Source organism: Argopecten irradians, chromosome 15, assembly GCF_041381155.1.
Source record: "Argopecten irradians isolate NY chromosome 15, Ai_NY, whole genome shotgun sequence".
NCBI classification, from domain to species: Eukaryota; Metazoa; Mollusca; class Bivalvia; order Pectinida; family Pectinidae; genus Argopecten; species Argopecten irradians.
The window spans coordinates 28366425-28386383 of record NC_091148.1 but is presented as its reverse complement, the minus strand read 5'-3'; the positions used below and the strand labels follow the sequence as shown (position 1 = coordinate 28386383).

Below are 19959 nucleotides of genomic sequence, written 5' to 3'. Positions count from 1 at the left end.
ATTGTCAATTTAAGTCAAACAACTGTCAATTGAGTTTCACTAGGACTGCCATATATTGCTGAGAATTTTTGGGGAAAACAATCTTCAATGGCTAGACTGAGAACTTGGCTAAAAAAACATGGAAGTTTTTATCATCATCTCAAGACAAACATATGAGGGCCCTCAATGGTTCCATTCTTTCTATTTCTATAAGTTTCAGTCCATGCAATAGATTAAAAGTACTTTAGGTCAATACATTCAAAAGAATAAATTTGAAAGCATTGTCTTTCACTTAAAGGCTAGATGTAATGTCAATTTCAGAAGTCTAGTATCTTAGATCCTCCATACTCGGGTTTCCACATCATTATTTTTTTATTTTATTTTCATTATGCATATCTTTTGAAAATATGGTGCAATTTGTAGTGAGTTTTTCTTAACTTAGACATGACTTGTTAGAAACCAAACAAAAAGTACAGACTACATGAATATTTTACTGAAATTATTTCAGCTCAGTATAATATAGCATCATAAATGTATGTATGCACGTTATTTAACATCTGGTATGGGGAAGGGGTAGGCAAAACATAAGTAGGATAACATGCAAAAATATCAAAGATGTGATTAAATCCGGACACTTATAATGAGGGTTACCGTAGGTATTTGACTATCAGGATTGTGTGTAATATATCTCAGTATCTCTATATCACTGAAGCATGCCGCCGAAGACACCAAGCAACACACCCCACCCGGTCACATTATACTGACAACGGGCGAACCAGTCGTCCCACTCCCTGTATGCTGAACGCTAAGCAGGAGCAGAAACTACCACTTTTATAGACTTTGGTGTGTCTCGGCCAGGGGACAGAACCCAGAGCCTTCCTCACAGGGGCGAACGCTCAACTCAAGGCCAAAAGTGAGGCGGTGCCACGGGAGGCATTAGGAAAGATAAAGTCAGTTAGGAAGAAGAGAAAAGATAAGATCCTAAATTTAGTCGCCTTTTACGATCATGCAATAGGGGCAGCAGGTACAATTCTAACGCCCTACCTGCAGGGCCAGATTTTAACTTTTTTGATCCCTGCGACCTTTAATTGAGATCAAGGTCATTCATTTGAACAAACTTGGTAGCCCTTCATTCCAGCATGCTACATGCCAAATAACAATACCCCGGGCCTTTCGGTTATTGAGAAGAAGTCGTTCTAATAAAAGTTTATGCATGATGGACAACGATTGAGAAACACAATGACTATAGATCATCAGGACCCTTTGAGTCAGATGACCTAGTAAACTATGTTATTTATTTATTAAGGAGGTCTAATGTTGATCCAAACTGCATCCAACTTGTATCCATCTCATATAAATTCATCTGTTTCAAAGGATCCAATTGACCTATTCTCATAATGCATCGTCAGTTGTCGTGCCTCATGCGTTGTTCACGATTCATAAACTTTTCATTCAAATAACTTCTTCTCAATAACCGAAAGGCCCAGGGTATTTATTTTGGTCACAGGGGTCAAATAGGTGATGTGTTTGTTTGTTTGTTTGATTAATTAACGTCCTATTAACAGCTATGGTCATGTAAGGACGGCCTCCCATGTATGCTGTGTGTTGCGTGTATGTTGTGCGAGGTGCATGTTTTGGGAGACTAATGCCTCCCTTGGCATCGCCTCACTTTTGGCCTTGAGTTGAGCGTTCGCCCCTGTGAGGAAGGCTCTGGGTTCTGTCCCCTGGCCGAGACACACCAAAGTCTATAAAAGTGGTAGTTTCTGCTCCTGCTTAGCGCTCAGCATACAGGGAGTGGGACGACTGGTTGGCCCGTTGTCAGTATAATGTGACCGGGTGGGGTGTGTTGCTTGGTGTCTTCGGCGGCATGCTTCAGTGATATAGCACTATAAAAAGGGCAATAGTTCCACTATACAAGAAGACACAACACGAATATACCGCAGTCTCCCAAAACACGCACCTCGCACAACATACACGCAACACTACGCATACATGGGAGGCCGTCCTTACATGACCATAGCTGTTAATAGGACGTTAATAAATCAAACAAACAAACAAACAAAATGACAAACACTGCAGTATATTCATGTTGTGTCTTCTTGTATAGTGGAACTGTTGCCCTTTTTATAGTGCTATATCACTGAAGCATGTTGCCGAAGACACCAAGCAACACAATCCACCCGGTCACATTATACTGACAACGGGCAAACCAGTCGTCCCACTCCCGTTGTGCTGAGCGCTAAGCAGGAGCAGAAACTACCACTTTTAGAGACTTACCGTATTTTCCCTATTAAGAGCGCCTCCTCTAATAAGGGCGCCCCCACGTTTTTTGCTGAAAAAAATCAGCTAATTTCATACAATTTTTGTGCCAGATTGTGACGATTTGTCTTTGCAGACGCTAATAAAATACTGTTTCACATCAATCTGATGCTTAACAGATATCCGATCAGCTATAAATGTATTGCACTGGGTAACTTAGGACACCTTTATGAAAGTATTTACCATATTGTTATGTATGACACTAAATACATGTAGTTATGAGATAAGGGAGATAACTCCTATAGTTTTTTTTATCAATACATCCTATGAAGGTCATATCATTGATTTAGGTTATAGAACTTTCTAGAATATAATCATGTATAAACAAATATGTTTGTAAACATGTTGATTTTAAGTAGAGATCTAGAATGATCTATTTCCAGAAAGTTATGTGTGTTTACTTGTTTACTGTGTTTAGTTAGATATTTCTAGAAGTAGGAGGTTCTCCAATATTCTTGAATTACGGTTTAGCTATATATACTCCAGCTGCCCAAGGATAATCAGAACTGTAATGAGACCTGTAATAAGACATATCAAGAATTGTACAGCGCCATATAAGATTCTATTGGGAGAGCTATTGTGACTTTATCTGTGGATTATTACAACACTTTGTGTGGATTTATTCATATTGCCTGGAACTTTACAAATCATCTGTGGACATTCAATTTTCCTTGTGGATTTGTGATTATTGTTAATTTGAAACCTGGAAGGATCAAGGATTATACCAGGACATTCGCATACAGATAAGTAACACTTTAAATCATCGTACTAGTCTTGTACCACCACCAATTACTTTAGATATCGTAAACCATCTCTGTATAATATTGTATATATAATTAAATTGTGTTTTGAATTTAGCTGCTGGTTTCTCCTTTCTGTTATTCGTTAATGTAACAGAATTGGGGGCTCGTGTCCGAGATCGATATTCAATTTGTGAAATCTAACTTTGAAAAATTAATTAAGAAATTTTCAAAATTTGTGTACAAACTTTGAGTTTACATTTGAAACCAACAGCTAGATAAATATGACTACTATGCAGGTAGAACAGTTTGTTAAAGCGCCATCCCTGGAAGTTCTTTTGCAAGTTAGTAAGAAGGATTTACTATTATTGGGTAAACATTTAGGCCTTACTATCAAAACTAATTTGAGGAAAGCTGAAATTAGGAATGTAATTATAAGATATTTTGTTGACAATGGCAAATTTGACTCTAGTGCATTAGATAGTATAGAGGAAACAGTCACTTCAGAAATCCAAATTAGACAAATGGAACTTGAACATGAAATGAAAATGAAACAAATAGAGAATGAAATGAAAATGAAACAAATAGAGAAAGAAATGAGAGAAAGAGAAATAGAAAAGGAGTTAAGAGAAAAAGAAATAGACAAAGAAAAAGAGTTAAGAGAAAAAGAAATGGAAAGAAAATTAAAAGAAAAAGAGATCGAGAGAGATCAGATGTTAGAACTAGAGAAGCAGAAAATTCAAGCTGAAACAGAACTTAGAATTAAAGAATTAGAGCTAGCTTCTCAAGACGGTTCAAGTAATCCAACTTTTAGGGGTTTACAAGGAAACAGAGGTTTTGATGTCAGTAGAAATATTAGGTTAGTTCCTCCTTTTCAAGAGAAAGAAGTTGACAAGTATTTTCTACATTTTGAGAAAATAGCTGATAGTATGAAATGGCCTGAAGATAAGCTTACAATGCTTCTTCAGAGTGTCTTGATTGGTAAAGCTAGAGACATTTATTCTTCTTTATCTGTTGATGATATTTCAAATTACCAAGTAGTCAAGAAAGCTATTTTGAAAGCTTATGAGTTAGTTCCTGAGGCTTACCGCCAGAAATTTCGAAACTCAAGAAAGAGAGATGAACAAACTCATGTAGAATTTGCCAGAGAAAAGGAACAATTATTTAATAGGTGGTGTGATTCTAAAGAAATTGATGAGGATTTCGGTAAATTGAGGCAATTATTGTTGATAGAGGAGTTTAAACGTTGTGTCCACACAAACATAAAAACTCATTTAGATGAGAGAAAAGTTGAAACACTTAGTGAAGCAGCTACAATGGCTGATGATTACGCTCTCACCCACAAAGGCTCATTTGTTAAAAACAGTTCTCAAGACAAAAACAGTACCACAGGTACTAGTAAATTTGGTCAGCCTAGGAACCCAACCTTTAGTGGCCCTTCTAACGACAAACCTAAATTAGGTGATAAGACTAAGTCTGATTCTAAAACAGATCATAGGGCAGGTGTGGGGTCTCCTTCTGGTCCTGTTTGTAATTACTGCAAGAAAGTAGGGCATACTATGTCTGAATGTTATTCTCTCCAGCGTAAGGAGCAAAGGCTCATGTGTAACGCATGTGCTGTTATTGAGCTCGAGATGTTCTTCCTGTTATGAATTTTTTTCGTTTTTCTGTTTTCGCATAGTGGTACACTGTATGTACACGATTACCTTTACAAGGCACCGGGTCGTGACGTATAATGTGTACAATGCAGTCTGTCGACAGAATGAGTTGTCAGAGAGTTTCTATTCCCTCTCATCAGATACAAACACCAGATAATATCATGGTAGACGTGACATGGTTGTCACAGTTCAGTCAGCACGTATTTTGACTTTATTTAAATTCTGTATGAATAAAAGGTGACACACTCACATAAGTGGCTGTCGTCAAAATATTCGCTTTGATGGATAAATTTGGCATTTCTTTTGAATACCAACTGTCGTTGTTTTCGTGGCTGCTTGTTTTAAAATTTAGGAATAAAAAACAACAAACTTTACTTTAAACATTCGTGTATCTATTATTACACTGTAGTTTTCGGTATTTCCCGATTTTAGCCGCCACCAAGACCGATGTTTTATATGATATGTGTGGATTTAATGCCGAACCTTACATTGTATATATACCTAAACTCCAAGTTTACATTATTAATATCCAAAGTACTAAACGATATTCTTGTTTATTTAAGCTCCTTATAAACTCCGAATGAACACGCAGTATACTGATAGAATGATCTGCTGTTGAGATTACGAGGATGTTTTCTATTTAAAGCGTATATTGTCTTAGTAGAACGTGTTTATATAGTAAGCGATATTTAACATTAATTCATTATTTTGTCAAGTCGACAAAATAAAGAACGGATTAGAGTTAACGAATTACTTTTGGCAAAAAATATCGCTAAAAAAATGTCCAGCATAGTTCAACCACTATAAATCTCGAAATTAAATCACATTGAAATGGTCAGAGTTTGAAAGTAGTTTTGTGTTCAATGCTTCCGAAATTTCTTATTTTATGATAAGCAATATTACCAAAATGTAACTTTAACTCTCGTTTGAATTTGTAAATTGAAAAAAACCCCAAACAAATGCATTGTACGTATTTTTAAAGAAAACCACTTCCATGTCTAAGCTAACCAAACGTTCTTTCGAAAGCAGGACCTCCCACGTATGCAACGTGCCTGGAACACTTCTGAAGAGGCATTGATAGTTTTCTTTAGAAATAAAAAGTTGTAGATTGTCCCAAAGAAGAGGCATTTGGCAGGTAATATTTCATAAACGGAATACTAGGTCAAGAAATTCAGAAGTTCTGATCAATTTCAGGTCAACATTTTATGCCCTAAAATTCTGGTCAATTTCAGGATCAGGTTTCTTGACCTGAATTTCAGGTCAAATTTCAACATAAATCCTGGTCAAGTTCAGGTTCAGATTTCTTGACCCGAATTTCAGGTCACATTTCATGTGAAATTCTGCTCATTTCAGGCCAATTTCAGATGAGCATTTTAACCTTTAACCCTAGTTTCTGGTCAATTTATAGTCAATATGAGCTTAGGACATTTTGTCTGTGTATCACTGAAAATATCTGTTCGTTAGACATTAGAAAGAAGCACAAATAAAAAAAAACAATAAAAGGAAAATTTATCGGCATAGAGATCACCGTCACGGAGATTTGGGTTGTCGATTAACAAGAATATTAAGAAAGGAAAATTCACTTATTACAAGCCCTCAGAGCGAAACACAAAGATTGGACACAATGCGAGACAGCTAAATATAGCCTCATGTAACATTAATGGTGGTCTCAAAAGCAAATTAGAGTAAAAAACGTTTACTAATTATATTAGTATATATGATATATTATTTTTGAATGAATATTAGATATCAAATGATTTTTCTCTTTATATTTGCAGATATGATTATCTAATTCCTCGATAATTAATAATAAGACATGCACAAGGAGGAAAAGAAATTCTGAACAAAAATGTCACAGTTAATGAAATATTCTTAAATACACTAGATACAATTAGATTGGATATCAAATAATTTATACTTGGCAGGTGTATATACATCCCTCCCGTCCATCCTAATTACTACTCAACTAAGGTGACGTTTTAGTTTTTGGTCACTTAAATAGCAGAAACGTATGGATGATGATTTTATTAAGCAAGACTATATAAATTAGAATATACAACAACATGTTTACATATGATACATGTACCAGATGTTGGTCTTGATAATCGAATTAACCCTGACATAAAACTGTTAAATTTATTATAGACATCTGGTCTAACAATAATGGACGGAATTAATACATTTCCTTTTTTTCCAGTGATTGTACATTCCATTTTAGAAGCGGTATGAGTGTAATTGAATTTCTTATCGTGCATCCCCAGCTAATTCTTATTATTGATAATTTTATTGTCTAGTTTCACAGAAATCTCAGATCACGCTCCTCTACATATCCAAATTAAATCAGATTTATCTGGTGCATGTGATAATGTTAATGTGGATCTGTCAGGTTAATTGGGATGGGTAAATGGGATGATGGTTCTGATCATCAATCATTGGGTTACAACAATATGTGATAATATTGATAGAATAGAATTAACATTGCAAGCACTATTGAAGGGGACACAACTCCTGGTCAATCTTTAAGAAAACACGATATTTAGTACAAGGGTTCAGAGGTTTCCGTATATATTGTGAAAGAAAAACATTACAAAGAGAATTGTTACGACCAAAAATAACAGAAAGAAGAAACCAGCAGCTATACACAATTTAATGATATATACAATATTATACAGATAAAGTTTACAATATCTAAAATCATTGGTGGTGTTACAAGAGTAATACTGGAATTTAAAGTGTTACTTACAATGTATATGTACGGGAATGTCCTTGTATATTACTTTATCCTTCCAGGTTCCGGATTAATAATGTTCACAAATCTACAAGGACTATGAATGTCTACAGATAGTGTTGTAAAGTTCCATGTAATATGGCTCTGTGCAGTTCTTGATAATACATAAACTAGTTCTTCAGAGCTCTAATTACAGGTCTCTTTATAGTTCTGGTTAGCCTTACACTACTGGAGCATATAAAACTAAACCCTAAATCAAGAATATTGGAAAACCTTCTACTTCTAGAAATATCTAACTAAAACAATAAACAAATAAACACACACAACTTTCTGGAAATACATTTAGATCATTCTGGATACCTACTTATAATCAACATGTTTACAAACATGCATGTTTATAGCTAAATTATCTGACCACAGGAATTATTGGATATAACCGTTACATGAGTATATCATCATTTGTTAGGGTTCAAGAAGAACAGGACATCATATTTTGACAATTGATTACCTAGCTATGGGGCTTTCCCTGAATTGTACGAGTTTTGCGAAATAAAGTACAGGGCTGGAATGGTAAGCTTACAGTATTATATGTAATAGGCCCCTTCTTGGTGTTGACATATTCGATCAGTTAAACGTCGATAAAAGTATTGACGACATCTCTTACAGTTTTAAGTGTGAAAGGATCCCTTTTATAAAAGAATCCAACATGATACATTCGGAAATTTGGGCAATGCGAACTGTTTACCAAAAACCGTGATGATATCAGGCACTATTTTGAGATCGTGTTGGAGTGAAGAAACGGTGAGATTTATAACATAACACGCACTTTCTTTAGTTACATGGAAAGAGCTGGGGTACGATGCACTCTCACTGCGTTAATTAGATTAGGTTTATTGGTGACAAAGCATTTTCCTGAAGCGAATTATTTCCCGCCATTTAAATTGCAACCTGTATTAATGACTGTGACGTGGTATTTTTTCAGTTAGTACGACAGCGTCACACGTGTAACCTCTCCTGTATTGTTAATATTGAATATTATTTTAAAACACAATCACTTTTAGTGTTGTACATGAACCCTGTCTGAATCCATAGTATTCACAATAATATTTCTTTGTTTACATTTTTATTTCCCTCACAGTTTTATATCTAGCTATCTTATATTAGTTATCAAATGTTGACTTACAACATCAAGAAAAGTCACCTTCATTATTGCAAGTCGACTAAATTATCACGGATAATTGATCGTGATTATTTTGGCCGGATGATTATGTCGTTATATATTAAGAGGTGACAGGGATATGCCGTTATACGCCTGGGACTTTGTTATGATGCGACCTGACATGGACGAGCGCTCAACAGGAGGTCAAAAGTGAGGCGATGTCAAGGGAGACGTTAGGAAGAACAAAATAAGGTAGTTAGGAAGACGATAAAAAAATAGATTCTAAATTTAGTCGCCTTTTACGATCATGTAATTGAGGCAGTAGGTACAATTCCTACGCCCTACAGAGCAAGTGACCGTTGCTAATATACCTTATATATAATTATTTTGTCATGGCCGTTGCTAATACAACAAACTAAGGTACATAATGTGCACACTACGCATGTCTAGTTAATCTACGTTTTTACCCGAGGAAGACGAACGTCGATAAGCTATGGCGTAAGTATATATATATAAACAGTCTGAAGAGCTCCCTTGAATGGGGCGAAAGCGCTCACTAGTCAGTCGTTATTGTTTTTATTTCTTATATATGTAGATATATGTATATACTATGATAAGGCTATCGTCCGTCATTTAAAGAAGTTCGCTGCTATTATACATAATCGCCATTAAATATATGGACTAGTAAGGTGTTATACTCTGTACAAATGTATACACCTAATCCTGGGGTGCATTATATTGTATGAATATAACCTACAGCGATCGTGAGCTACTTTTGTAATAAGGTGAAATAAATTATTCACTTTAGTGAGGAAAAATGTCAGATTAAAAGAATATTAATTGTATTTCTTGGACAACTTTTGTTTTACATGGATCCATACATTCCAGAAAGATCCTTACTTATTCACGTCATTTCCATGTAACAATAAGACACATACATATATCGGACTTCTGGGAATCTAAGTAACAAAAGTGAAAGTAGCCTTATACCTACACGAAAATATTTCCGGATGAGTGCACATAATACACGGACAGCGACGTTAGCTCCTACTGGTTAGGATATGCATATATTTATGATATACATTTACATTCACTTATTCAACTACAAGTTTACATTCACTTATTCAACTACAAGTTTACATTCACTTATTCAACTACGAGTGCAGCCAAGCAAAATCCACCTGTAGAATAGCAAGTGTTTATTACATAACTGTTTCATAGTAATGATAAGATGTTGAATCTATAAACATATGCGAGATTTATTTTTTTATTATATTTGTGCTCATAAAAAAGTATTTTGCGTTTTGTTTTCATTTTGTGATCAATCTCAAAATGTTATTTTGTCATATGTTTCTAAGACCAGATTAAATTTGCATTCCCTTTGTGTCCATACCTTATACAGAGAACCATCAACTGACGAATCCTCTGATGAAAATGGCCCAGCAGCGAAAAAAGTGAAGGTAAGAACGATATCGTTAAGTCTATCCATAACAATGGCTGAACGTTGGAAGGAAACTGAATGACATGTATTTAGTAAAGGTAAAGGTTTCTTATTTGTGAAAAGATGACCGTTCTTTATATTCTTGATGTGCCATAAAATGCCGAAACTATATACAGTATATACTGTATTCTATATAGTTATATATAGAAGTGTTTATTTCTGACAAAATGTTTAATCTCAATGATATATCCTTATTTATCCTGAAACAGCCGCACATACTGACAGATAACTACTGCCGGATGTGGAACAATTTCACGTGAACGTATTGACGGATAAAGCATTTGGTATTGACGGATAAAGCATTTGGTATTGACGGATAAAGCACAAGTTTATCTGGCAGATGTTATCCGTCAGTATGTGTGGCAGTTAATGGATAATAATATAGGCGGTATCAAGAGGTTGATGACAAGTCAACTTGACTTCATCAGATATACAGGAAGATAGTTGGCAGCTGTTGTCTGAAATAATTTTGTAAATTGAATTACGATTTAACATCATCTTCATATGATAAAATATATGACATAAAAAACCTGTTATGTAATAAATTGACACTGTTCTGATTTTCTCAGTAAAGATCATATAACGTAAAAAAAAGAAACCTGCTTTTTAGGTAAAACACATATGAAAAACATGACGTACTGGATTATTTCATGAATTTATCCAACATACAGTTTATATTAAAATAACTTAAGAAATTTCAGCAGTCTATATCCAATAGACTGACAATTTACACAAGTATATAAATGTATACACAACCAACTGTAACGACATTAGATCCTCAATATTCATTTATTCGTACCAGATAATAACGTAAGAATAAACTTGCATGCACAAAAAAAAAAAAAAAAAAAAAAAAAAATTAAAAAATATGACATCAGGAAGTCTGACCTACCAATTGCATTTACAACAATATCGGGTAAGCAGACCATACTGAACGTCATAAGTTACAATTTCCAGGCTCAAAGCAACACATTTTACAAAAAAGAGGAAGCAAGTATCCAACCTGCTACATTCGGAAATTTGCACAATGCAAACTGTTTACAAAAAACCGTGATGATATCAGGCACTATTTTGAGATCGTGTTGGAGTGATTGAAGAAACGGTGAGATTTATAACATAAAACGCACTTTCTTCAGTTACATGGAAATAGCTGGGGTACGATGCACTCTCACTATGTTAATTAGATTGGGTTTATTAGTGACAAAACATTTCCCTGAAGCGAATTTTTTTCCGCCATTTAAATTGCAACCAGCTGTATTAATGACTGTGACGTGGTATTTTTTCAGTTAGTACGACAGCGTCACACGTGTAACCTCTCCTGTATTGTTAATATTGAATATTATTTAAAAACACAATCACCTTTTGTGTTTAAGAAATAATTTAATATTGAGTTATTTTCTGTTGTTCACTGGTTAATACGCTGTCTGATATATACCAATTATTCTTTATATTTATATTTCGAATTGATTATTCATCACAGTACTTGTTATCACAATGAATAAATTGTAATTGATTTGATTTATATGTTATGTGTTATGTTATGTAGGCTGTGTGTTGTGTGTTAACATTATTATGGGATTATGCCCGGAGACATATACTCATCCGTATTGTGTAACTCTGACATATGCTACCTTTTACTGTCTTATAAATGATTGTCTTATATTAGAGTCACTAATAAGATAGTTAAAGGTAACAATTAGGACAGTTACAAGTAATGTTCCAATAATTCGGGAGATAAAGTACAGAAACAACAATAGATGAAATCAAAACTATGTTTTAAGCATGCTTAGAACAACACGGGAGCTAATTGAATATGGATATTTTACAGGTATTGATATTAATTAACGTCAGGAGATCAAAATGAGGTTCCATAATGACGTAATCTTTTTTATCCCGTGCCAATGGGTTATTTACATGCTGAATATGTTCATTATTTGTTTATCTTTGTTTATGGCCTAATTTACCAAATCTAAAATACAGAGTGTGTATATGTCGAGGGTATGTTTCTCTTGATAAATTATGTCCCTGTCTTAAGGACCAAAATAAAACGGATCTATGTAAAATCAGCCTTACATCCACATACATAAATGTAGACACCCTACAATAAGTTTGTCCCTTTAAGCTTGCGATAACAGATATATACCAATGTTAAAGATAATGCCTAAGGACAAATTGTTGTATGGTGTACCACTTACAGATAGATCCCGGTTTTCTGTGTACCGACATGGTACTGAGAGTGGAAGACGAAGAGCTCTATGTTAACAGAGAATTACTGGTGTCATTGTCACCAGTGTTCGAGGCCTGGCTTAAAAAGGAATGGCAGGGTGACCAACAAACAGAAAGTGGGAAAGTTGAGTTATCGTTCTCGGGGAAGTCAATGAATGAAATGACAACATTCATGAGGTGTCTCCTACCTTCTTTCTCTGACAAAGTATCAGGTACATTATAGACTCAGATTGACTGTGTGCTCGCACATTCGGGGAGTATCACAAATTCCAAAGAATGGAAACTTTTGACTTTGATTTCGATCATTGCAAACCCCTTTGTTTTGGAAGATGAGAGATGAAATCTTTCGCGAATAATTACAGCTGTTTTGTATTATTGAATCATTAATAAAAGAAAGCAAATCATTTCACTTTTCAGCCATTAAACGAATGCAATAATTTCAAATCGAAAATAATAGTTAAGTTTTTTTTATAATTTTTTTTTTATATTTTTTTTATAATTTCTATGTTCATATTCTGTATTTGCATATTACAGTTATCTGCCCTTGCGAGTAGGTATTGATTGTGACGTAGTGATGTAGTTTTAAGGAGGAAATTTAATTCAGTTAACAAAATAATGACGTCACAATTGATACATACCCGCAAGGGGACTAACTCTGTAATATGCAAAGACGGAATAGATCCATACTGTTGTGATAGAAATATTGCCCATGATGTGTTACAATGCCAACAATTGTTGTTTTCAGTAGAAACACTTGACACCGTCCTACCTTTGGCAGATGAATACCAAACAGAGGCCTTGCTATCAGAATGTTTTGATGTGATACATCGACACATACAATCTGTCATTAAAACAGTTCTTGTAAACAGTTCTTGTTAGTGTGTCTCAAATTGTCAATTATCTGCAATGGTTCGAACAGTGTAATACATCGACACATACAATCTGTCATTAAAACAGTTCTTGTTAGTGTAGCAGCCTGCGAACAAATGGAGACACTTGAAGCAGTAGAGGGGTTCGACGACATTGGAGAAGCCTTGCGACTGGGTATTGCTAGCAAGAGTTCCAAACTTTTTGAGGCTTTATTTATGTCCCCACTATCTGATATTGAACGTAAGTGTTTTGTTTCTTCTCTATGGACAATAATTGCTATCTTCATTACCAACCGAAAAAACGCTCGTGGTTGATTATTTTGATGACACATGTTGAAAACATATGGAAGATACAACAAAGTAGTTCGAGTTTAATATTTTCTTCGTCAATTTTAATAATTTTCTTTTGTTTTCTAGAGAAAATACATCCTGAAAGGCCATTTGGAAACGTACACCATGTCGATGCCTATTTTCTGCGGAAACGGAAAGATTGTGTACATTTACTTCTAGAACAGACATTGAATCACATCAAGGATTTCGAGAATTCTGTTTCTTATAATAATGCATCATCAACACCAATGGGAGAACTTCTGTTATGTCTTTCTCTCTCCGATACTTTAGAAATAAGTACAATTTATAACAAATGCATAACAAAACTATCCAGCAATAAAGTTACTAATGAGCAATTCAGAAACTGCTGGAAGAGACTTTTCCGAACCGGTGGAAATGCTGAGAATGAAGTCATCAATAAACATTTACTTAAGTTGTCGTAAACTATAAATTATATCAAAGTTTTATACATATTTTCAATATTGAGTTGTTCATTATACTACATCTTCTTTGGTTTGAATAATTAAAACGATGTATGTAATCTCTTTAAATAAATAATTTCCACATCTCTGGACAAATGTAACTCCCTTAAGTAGTGTCAGATTAACAAGAATATAAATAACAATAGTATATCCCAAATATCTCATTTTGTAATACACACCAGATACCATATTTTCTTAGATAACATAATTTATTGCACTTGTTCATATTTATGTTTTATATTTATCCGGGTGATGACTGTTGTGATCACATCTGTATTTGTAACAAACAAGTAGTGGTGATTATCAGATGTTGATGTATTTGTGTTTATTTTATTTTATTTTTGATTTATTTTACTGAGACTCGATTTTGAAATAAGTGATCAAGAATTACAGAATGACTTGTCTAAACAACCCTCGGAAAGCCGGAAAAGGCATGTTTCCGAATTATTAGGTTTTCATACATATACCTATATTTAAAAAGGAAAATACCATACAATTGAGCCGGAATTAACATCAATATTATGATTACAATTAATCAACAGGCTTATGTCTGTTCACATCTGGCACACAGTGCTTATAATTACATCTTGATGTATATCATGATTTCTTTTCCTCGATATTGAAATATGCTATGTGCTTCATAAATATAAAGCTTAAAAATGTATATGGTAATTTACAATGATTTCACGAATACGAATATTAAAACATATGTATTTCTTCCAAGAAGCAAGAACCCCATAATGTGGACCACGGTGATTTTTGTTGTGTTTACTTTGATAAATGATAAACTGTACATAGTTAATTTACTGTTGTGTTATTTAGAGGCTGCTATTGCAAATTTATATATATGTACTAAATGTGTTATATACGTTTATAGACCTTTGTATTACGTTGTGGAATGTAATGCATGACCAGTTGTTTATGGTGATAGATTCAAACAGAATAAACTTTTATGTTCGAATACCTTTCCAATCAGACAAAAGTCCGCGTACCAAAACAATTTATGTACTCTCGGTACATCAGTTTATATACATGAATGTAATGGAACTGGGTTTATAGGCAAATTATGGGTTATCCTTAAAATGTATAGCAATGATAAAAAATGTATTACGTATAACAATTTGATGTCCAAACGTGTTTTAATGGAGAGAGGAATTTTACAAGGGGGTCACTCTCTGCCAAAATGTATCTGATTTTCATCAATGAATTATTAAATGAAATAGAAATATGTGGCAAAGGCACAGCGGATTGTTGATTTAAAAGCTGATATACCCACTCAAGCGGACGACCTGTGTCTTTTAAGTACAAATCATCACAGTTTGCAAGAAATGGTAAACATATGTGAGGTGGCGTTCTCTTCACGTAAAAGTAATAGTATGGTGTTTTAATGCGTTTAATGCGTTTTAATGTGTCTGATATTTTTACTTTACAATTGTGTCCTACCAGTATTTACTGAAATAAAACACATAAGTATATTGTTAAATCACAATAGAAATAGTGTCGAAAGAACTTAATAACATGTTGCAAGTTAAAAGATGATATTATGACATTTCTAAGGTCAGGTGCTCACCCTAATGCTCTTAAACCTGTAACTATTGATAAATTAGCCTTTAAGGTTTGTCCATCTGTTCTATTCGGATGCGAGTTGTGGCTCCTCAATAATTCAGAGATAAATATCTTAGAACGACCGCAGAATTTCATTGTCAAATCTGTTCAAGGCTTTTGAATAAGAACCATGACTGACACCTGTGTATCAGTTCCTCGGTTGTGTTACCATTGAATCATGTATATTGACTACAGAAAATTATCGTTTGTGAGACGAATTATTGCCATGGTTAGTAGTTTTGTGATAAACCATTTTTTGTTTCCTTATAGTTTAACGTACGTTTTGAATACAGAAAAATAACAAGCTTTTATACCAGACATCATTAGAATATTTGTACGAAAACACGCATTATATGATACATCCACTGACTGGATTATAGCTGATACTTCTGCTGAAAAACATTGGCGAAAACTTGTTTAAAAATGTACACACATTTGATTAAAGATCAGTGTTAAAACTCGGTGTTAAGTTCCTACAATATTATAGCCATGTACATTGTATTTTGAATGTGTGTGTAGACTCACGAATATCATATAATATAGAATTATGTCAATATTGTGGAATGCTTTTTAATGATCATGTTACCCATATCATTTTGCATGGTGATAAAATTCGTGATTCGTGGTGAAATTCGTGAGTATTGGTGGTTTTTGGTAAACAATTTTGGATTAGAATTCATGTAATCGCTTCATTATTTAACAGATTTTGATATAAGTAATATCTTGTTTGGTAAAGAATTAGCCTTTGTTTTTTCAAATAGTGATTTATAGGAGTTCAGATTAAACAATGTAATTGTTTGTATAGACTGAAAGCAGGTTACCTTTATTACGATTTAATCTCAACTAATTACTAATTATAAGAATTGAACTTATACATATTTTTTCAAATATCTGTTGCTGTTTTGTTTATTGCTTTCATGTTAAATGTTATTCTTTAATGTAATCTTCAGTTTTAGAGGAAATAAAAAGAATATATGATTTCGTTTATTGTCGTTTTGATGTATAATAATATGCTTGGCTCATATAAACATAATTAATATTTATTTTCGTATTGGTTTTGTACATCTTTGTATATCCAATAAATGTAAATACAACTGTATCTGTAGCAAATTACACATGTATGTTTTTCCTTATAACTATAGAGTATTACACATATAGACGTTTCCTTATAACTATAGAGTATTACACATATAGACGTTTCCTAATAACAATGGAGTAATACACACATACAGGTTTCCTTATATAACAATGGAGTATTACACACATACAGGTTTCCTTATACATGTAAACCTATGCAGTATTACACATATAGACGTTTCCTTATAAACATTAGAGTATTACACACATACAGGTTTCCTTATACATGTAACTATGCAGTATTACACATATAGACGTTTCCTATAACAATAGAGTATTACACACATACAGGTTTCCTTATACATGTAAAATATGCAGTATAAAACACATACAGGTTTCCTTATAACAATGGAGTAATACACATACAGTTTCCTTATACATGTAAACTATGCAGTATAAAACACATACAGGTTTCTTATAACAATAGAGTAATACACACACTATAGATGGTTTCCTTATATACATATGTTAACTATGCAGTAATAAAACCATGCAGGTTTCCTTATAACTATAGAGTATTACACATTATACAGGTTTCCCTTATATTCATGGTAACTATGCAGAAATACACACAATAGACAGATTTCCTTATAACTTTAGAGTATTACACATATAGACGTTTCTTTAGACTTGTATTACATATAGGAGTATTACCTACAGAGTATTAGATAGTAGTTTCATTATAGCGAAGAGAGTATTACACACACATACAGGGTTTCTCTTATAACTATAGAGTATTACACACCTACAGGGTTTCCTTATAACTATAGACGTATTACACACATACATGTTTCCTTTATAACTATAGAGTATTACACCCAATAACAGGTTTTCCTTATAACTATAGAGTATTACAATGAACACACATACAGGTTTACCTTATAACTAAAGAATATTACACACATACAGGTTTATCCTTATAAACAAGATAGAATATCTACACACATACAGGTTTCCTTATAACTATAGAGTATTACACACATACAGGTTTCCTTATAACAATAGAGTATTACACACATACAGGTTTCCTTATAACAACTATAGAGTATTACACACATACAGGTTTCCTTATAACAATAGAGTATTACACACATACAGGTTTCCTTATAACTATAGAGTATTACACACATACAGGTTTCCTTATAACAATAGAGTATTACACACATACAGGTTTCCTTATAACAATAGAGTATTACACACATACAGGTTTCCTTATAACAATAGAGTATTACACACATACAGGTTTCCTTATAACATAGAGTATTACACACATACAGGTTTCCTTATAACTATAGAGTATTACACACATACAGGTTTCCTTATAACTATAGAGTATTACACACATACAGGTTTCCTTATAACTATAGAGTATTACACACATACAGGTTTCCTTATAATTCACACATAGGTTTTAGTATTACACACATACAGGTTTCCTTATAACTATAGAGTATTACACACATACAGGTTTCCTTATAACAATAGAGTATTACACAATACAGGTTTCCTTATAACTATAGAGTATTACACACATACAGGTTTCCTTATAACAATAGAGTATTACACACATACAGGTTTCCTTATAACTATAGAGTATTACACACATACAGGTTTCCTTATAACAATAGAGTATTACACACATACAGGTTTCCTTATAACTATAGAATATTACACACATACAGGTTTCCTTATAACAATAGAGTATTACACACATACAGGTTTCCTTATAACTATAGAATATTACACACATACAGGTTTCCTTATAACAATAGAGTATTACACACATACAGGTTTCCTTATAACTATAGAATATTACCACATACAGGTTCCTTATAACTATAGAGTATTACACACATACAGGTTTCCTTATAACTATAGAATATTACACACATACAGGTTTCCTTATAACTATAGAATATTACACCAATACAGGTTTCCTTATAACTATAGAGTATTACAATGTACACACATACAGGTTTCCTTATAACTATAGAGTATTACACACATACAGTTTCCTTATAACTATAGAATATTACACACATACAGGTTTCCTTATAACTATAGAATATTACACACATACAGGTTTCCTTATAACAATAGAATATTACACACATACAGGTTTCCTTATAACTATAGAATATTACACACATACAGGTTTCCTTATAACAATAGAGTATTACACACATACAGGTTTCCTTATAACAATAGAGTATTACACACATACAGGTTTCCTTATAACTATAGAGTATTACACACATACAGGTTTCCTTATAACATAGTATTACACACATACAGGTTTCCTTAAACATAGATATACACACATAGGTTTCTTATATATATAGAATATTACACATACAGGTTTCCTTATAACTATAGAATATTACACACATACAGGTTTCCTTATAACTATAGAATATTACACACACATACAGGTTTCCTTATAACAATGGAGTATTACACACATACAGGTTTCCTTATAACTATAGAGTATTACACACATACAGGTTTCCTTATAACAATAGAGTATTACACACATACAGGTTTCCTTATAACTATAGAGTATTACACACATACAGGTTTCCTTATAACAATAGAGTATTACACACATACAGGTTTCCTTATAACTATAGAGTATTACACACATACAGGTTTCCTTATAACTATAGAGTATTACACACATACAGGTTTCCTTATAACAATAGAGTATTACACACATACAGGTTTCCTTATAACTATAGAATATCACACACATACAGGTTTCCTTATAACTATAGAATATTACACACATACAGGTTTCCTTATAACTATAGAGTATTACACATATAGAGGTTTCCTTATAACTATAGAATATTACACACATACAGGTTTCCTTATAACTATGCAGTATTACATACATACAGGTTTTCCTATAACTATAGAGTATTGCACATATAGACGTTAATTTATTATTATAGAGTATTACACAATATGTATAGAGGTTTCATTAAAGTGAAAGAGTATTACAGATATAGAGATGTCCTTATAACTAAAGAGTATTATAAAATTCATATAGAGGTTTCCTTATAACTATAGAGTATTACACCAATATAGGTTTCCTTATAACTATAGAGTATTACACACATACAGGTTTCCTTATACATGTAACTATGCAGTATTACACATATAGACGTTTCCTTATAACTATAGAGTATTACACATATAGAGGTCTACTTATAACTATAGAGTA

At 33.2% G+C, this 19959-nt stretch overlaps 2 protein-coding genes across 4 annotated transcripts in view; both read left to right on the top strand.

Annotated features, from left to right (window-relative positions):
• LOC138309007 (uncharacterized) overlaps positions 1-19959 on the top strand; it is a 109492-nt gene that overhangs the window by 80777 nt on the left and 8756 nt on the right. The gene's annotated exons all lie outside the window — the stretch shown is intronic.
• Positions 9031-16567, top strand: LOC138309569 (uncharacterized). The gene is made up of 6 exons (XM_069250799.1): positions 9031-9081; positions 9986-10043; positions 12282-12522; positions 13056-13188; positions 13230-13420; positions 13597-16567. Exons 1-6 carry the CDS (start codon positions 9077-9079, stop codon positions 13950-13952), a joined length of 984 nt encoding a protein of 327 aa, XP_069106900.1. The 5' UTR covers positions 9031-9076; the 3' UTR covers positions 13953-16567.

Bases quoted from the DNA above. Each gene is read 5' to 3' on its own strand.
- LOC138309569 (XM_069250799.1), top strand. The intron at 13,189-13,229 runs GTGTGTCTCAAA...TGGTTCGAACAG, and splicing joins CTTGTAAACAGTTCTTGTTA to TGTAATACATCGACACATAC. The intron at 13,421-13,596 runs GTAAGTGTTTTG...TTTGTTTTCTAG, and splicing joins CCCACTATCTGATATTGAAC to AGAAAATACATCCTGAAAGG.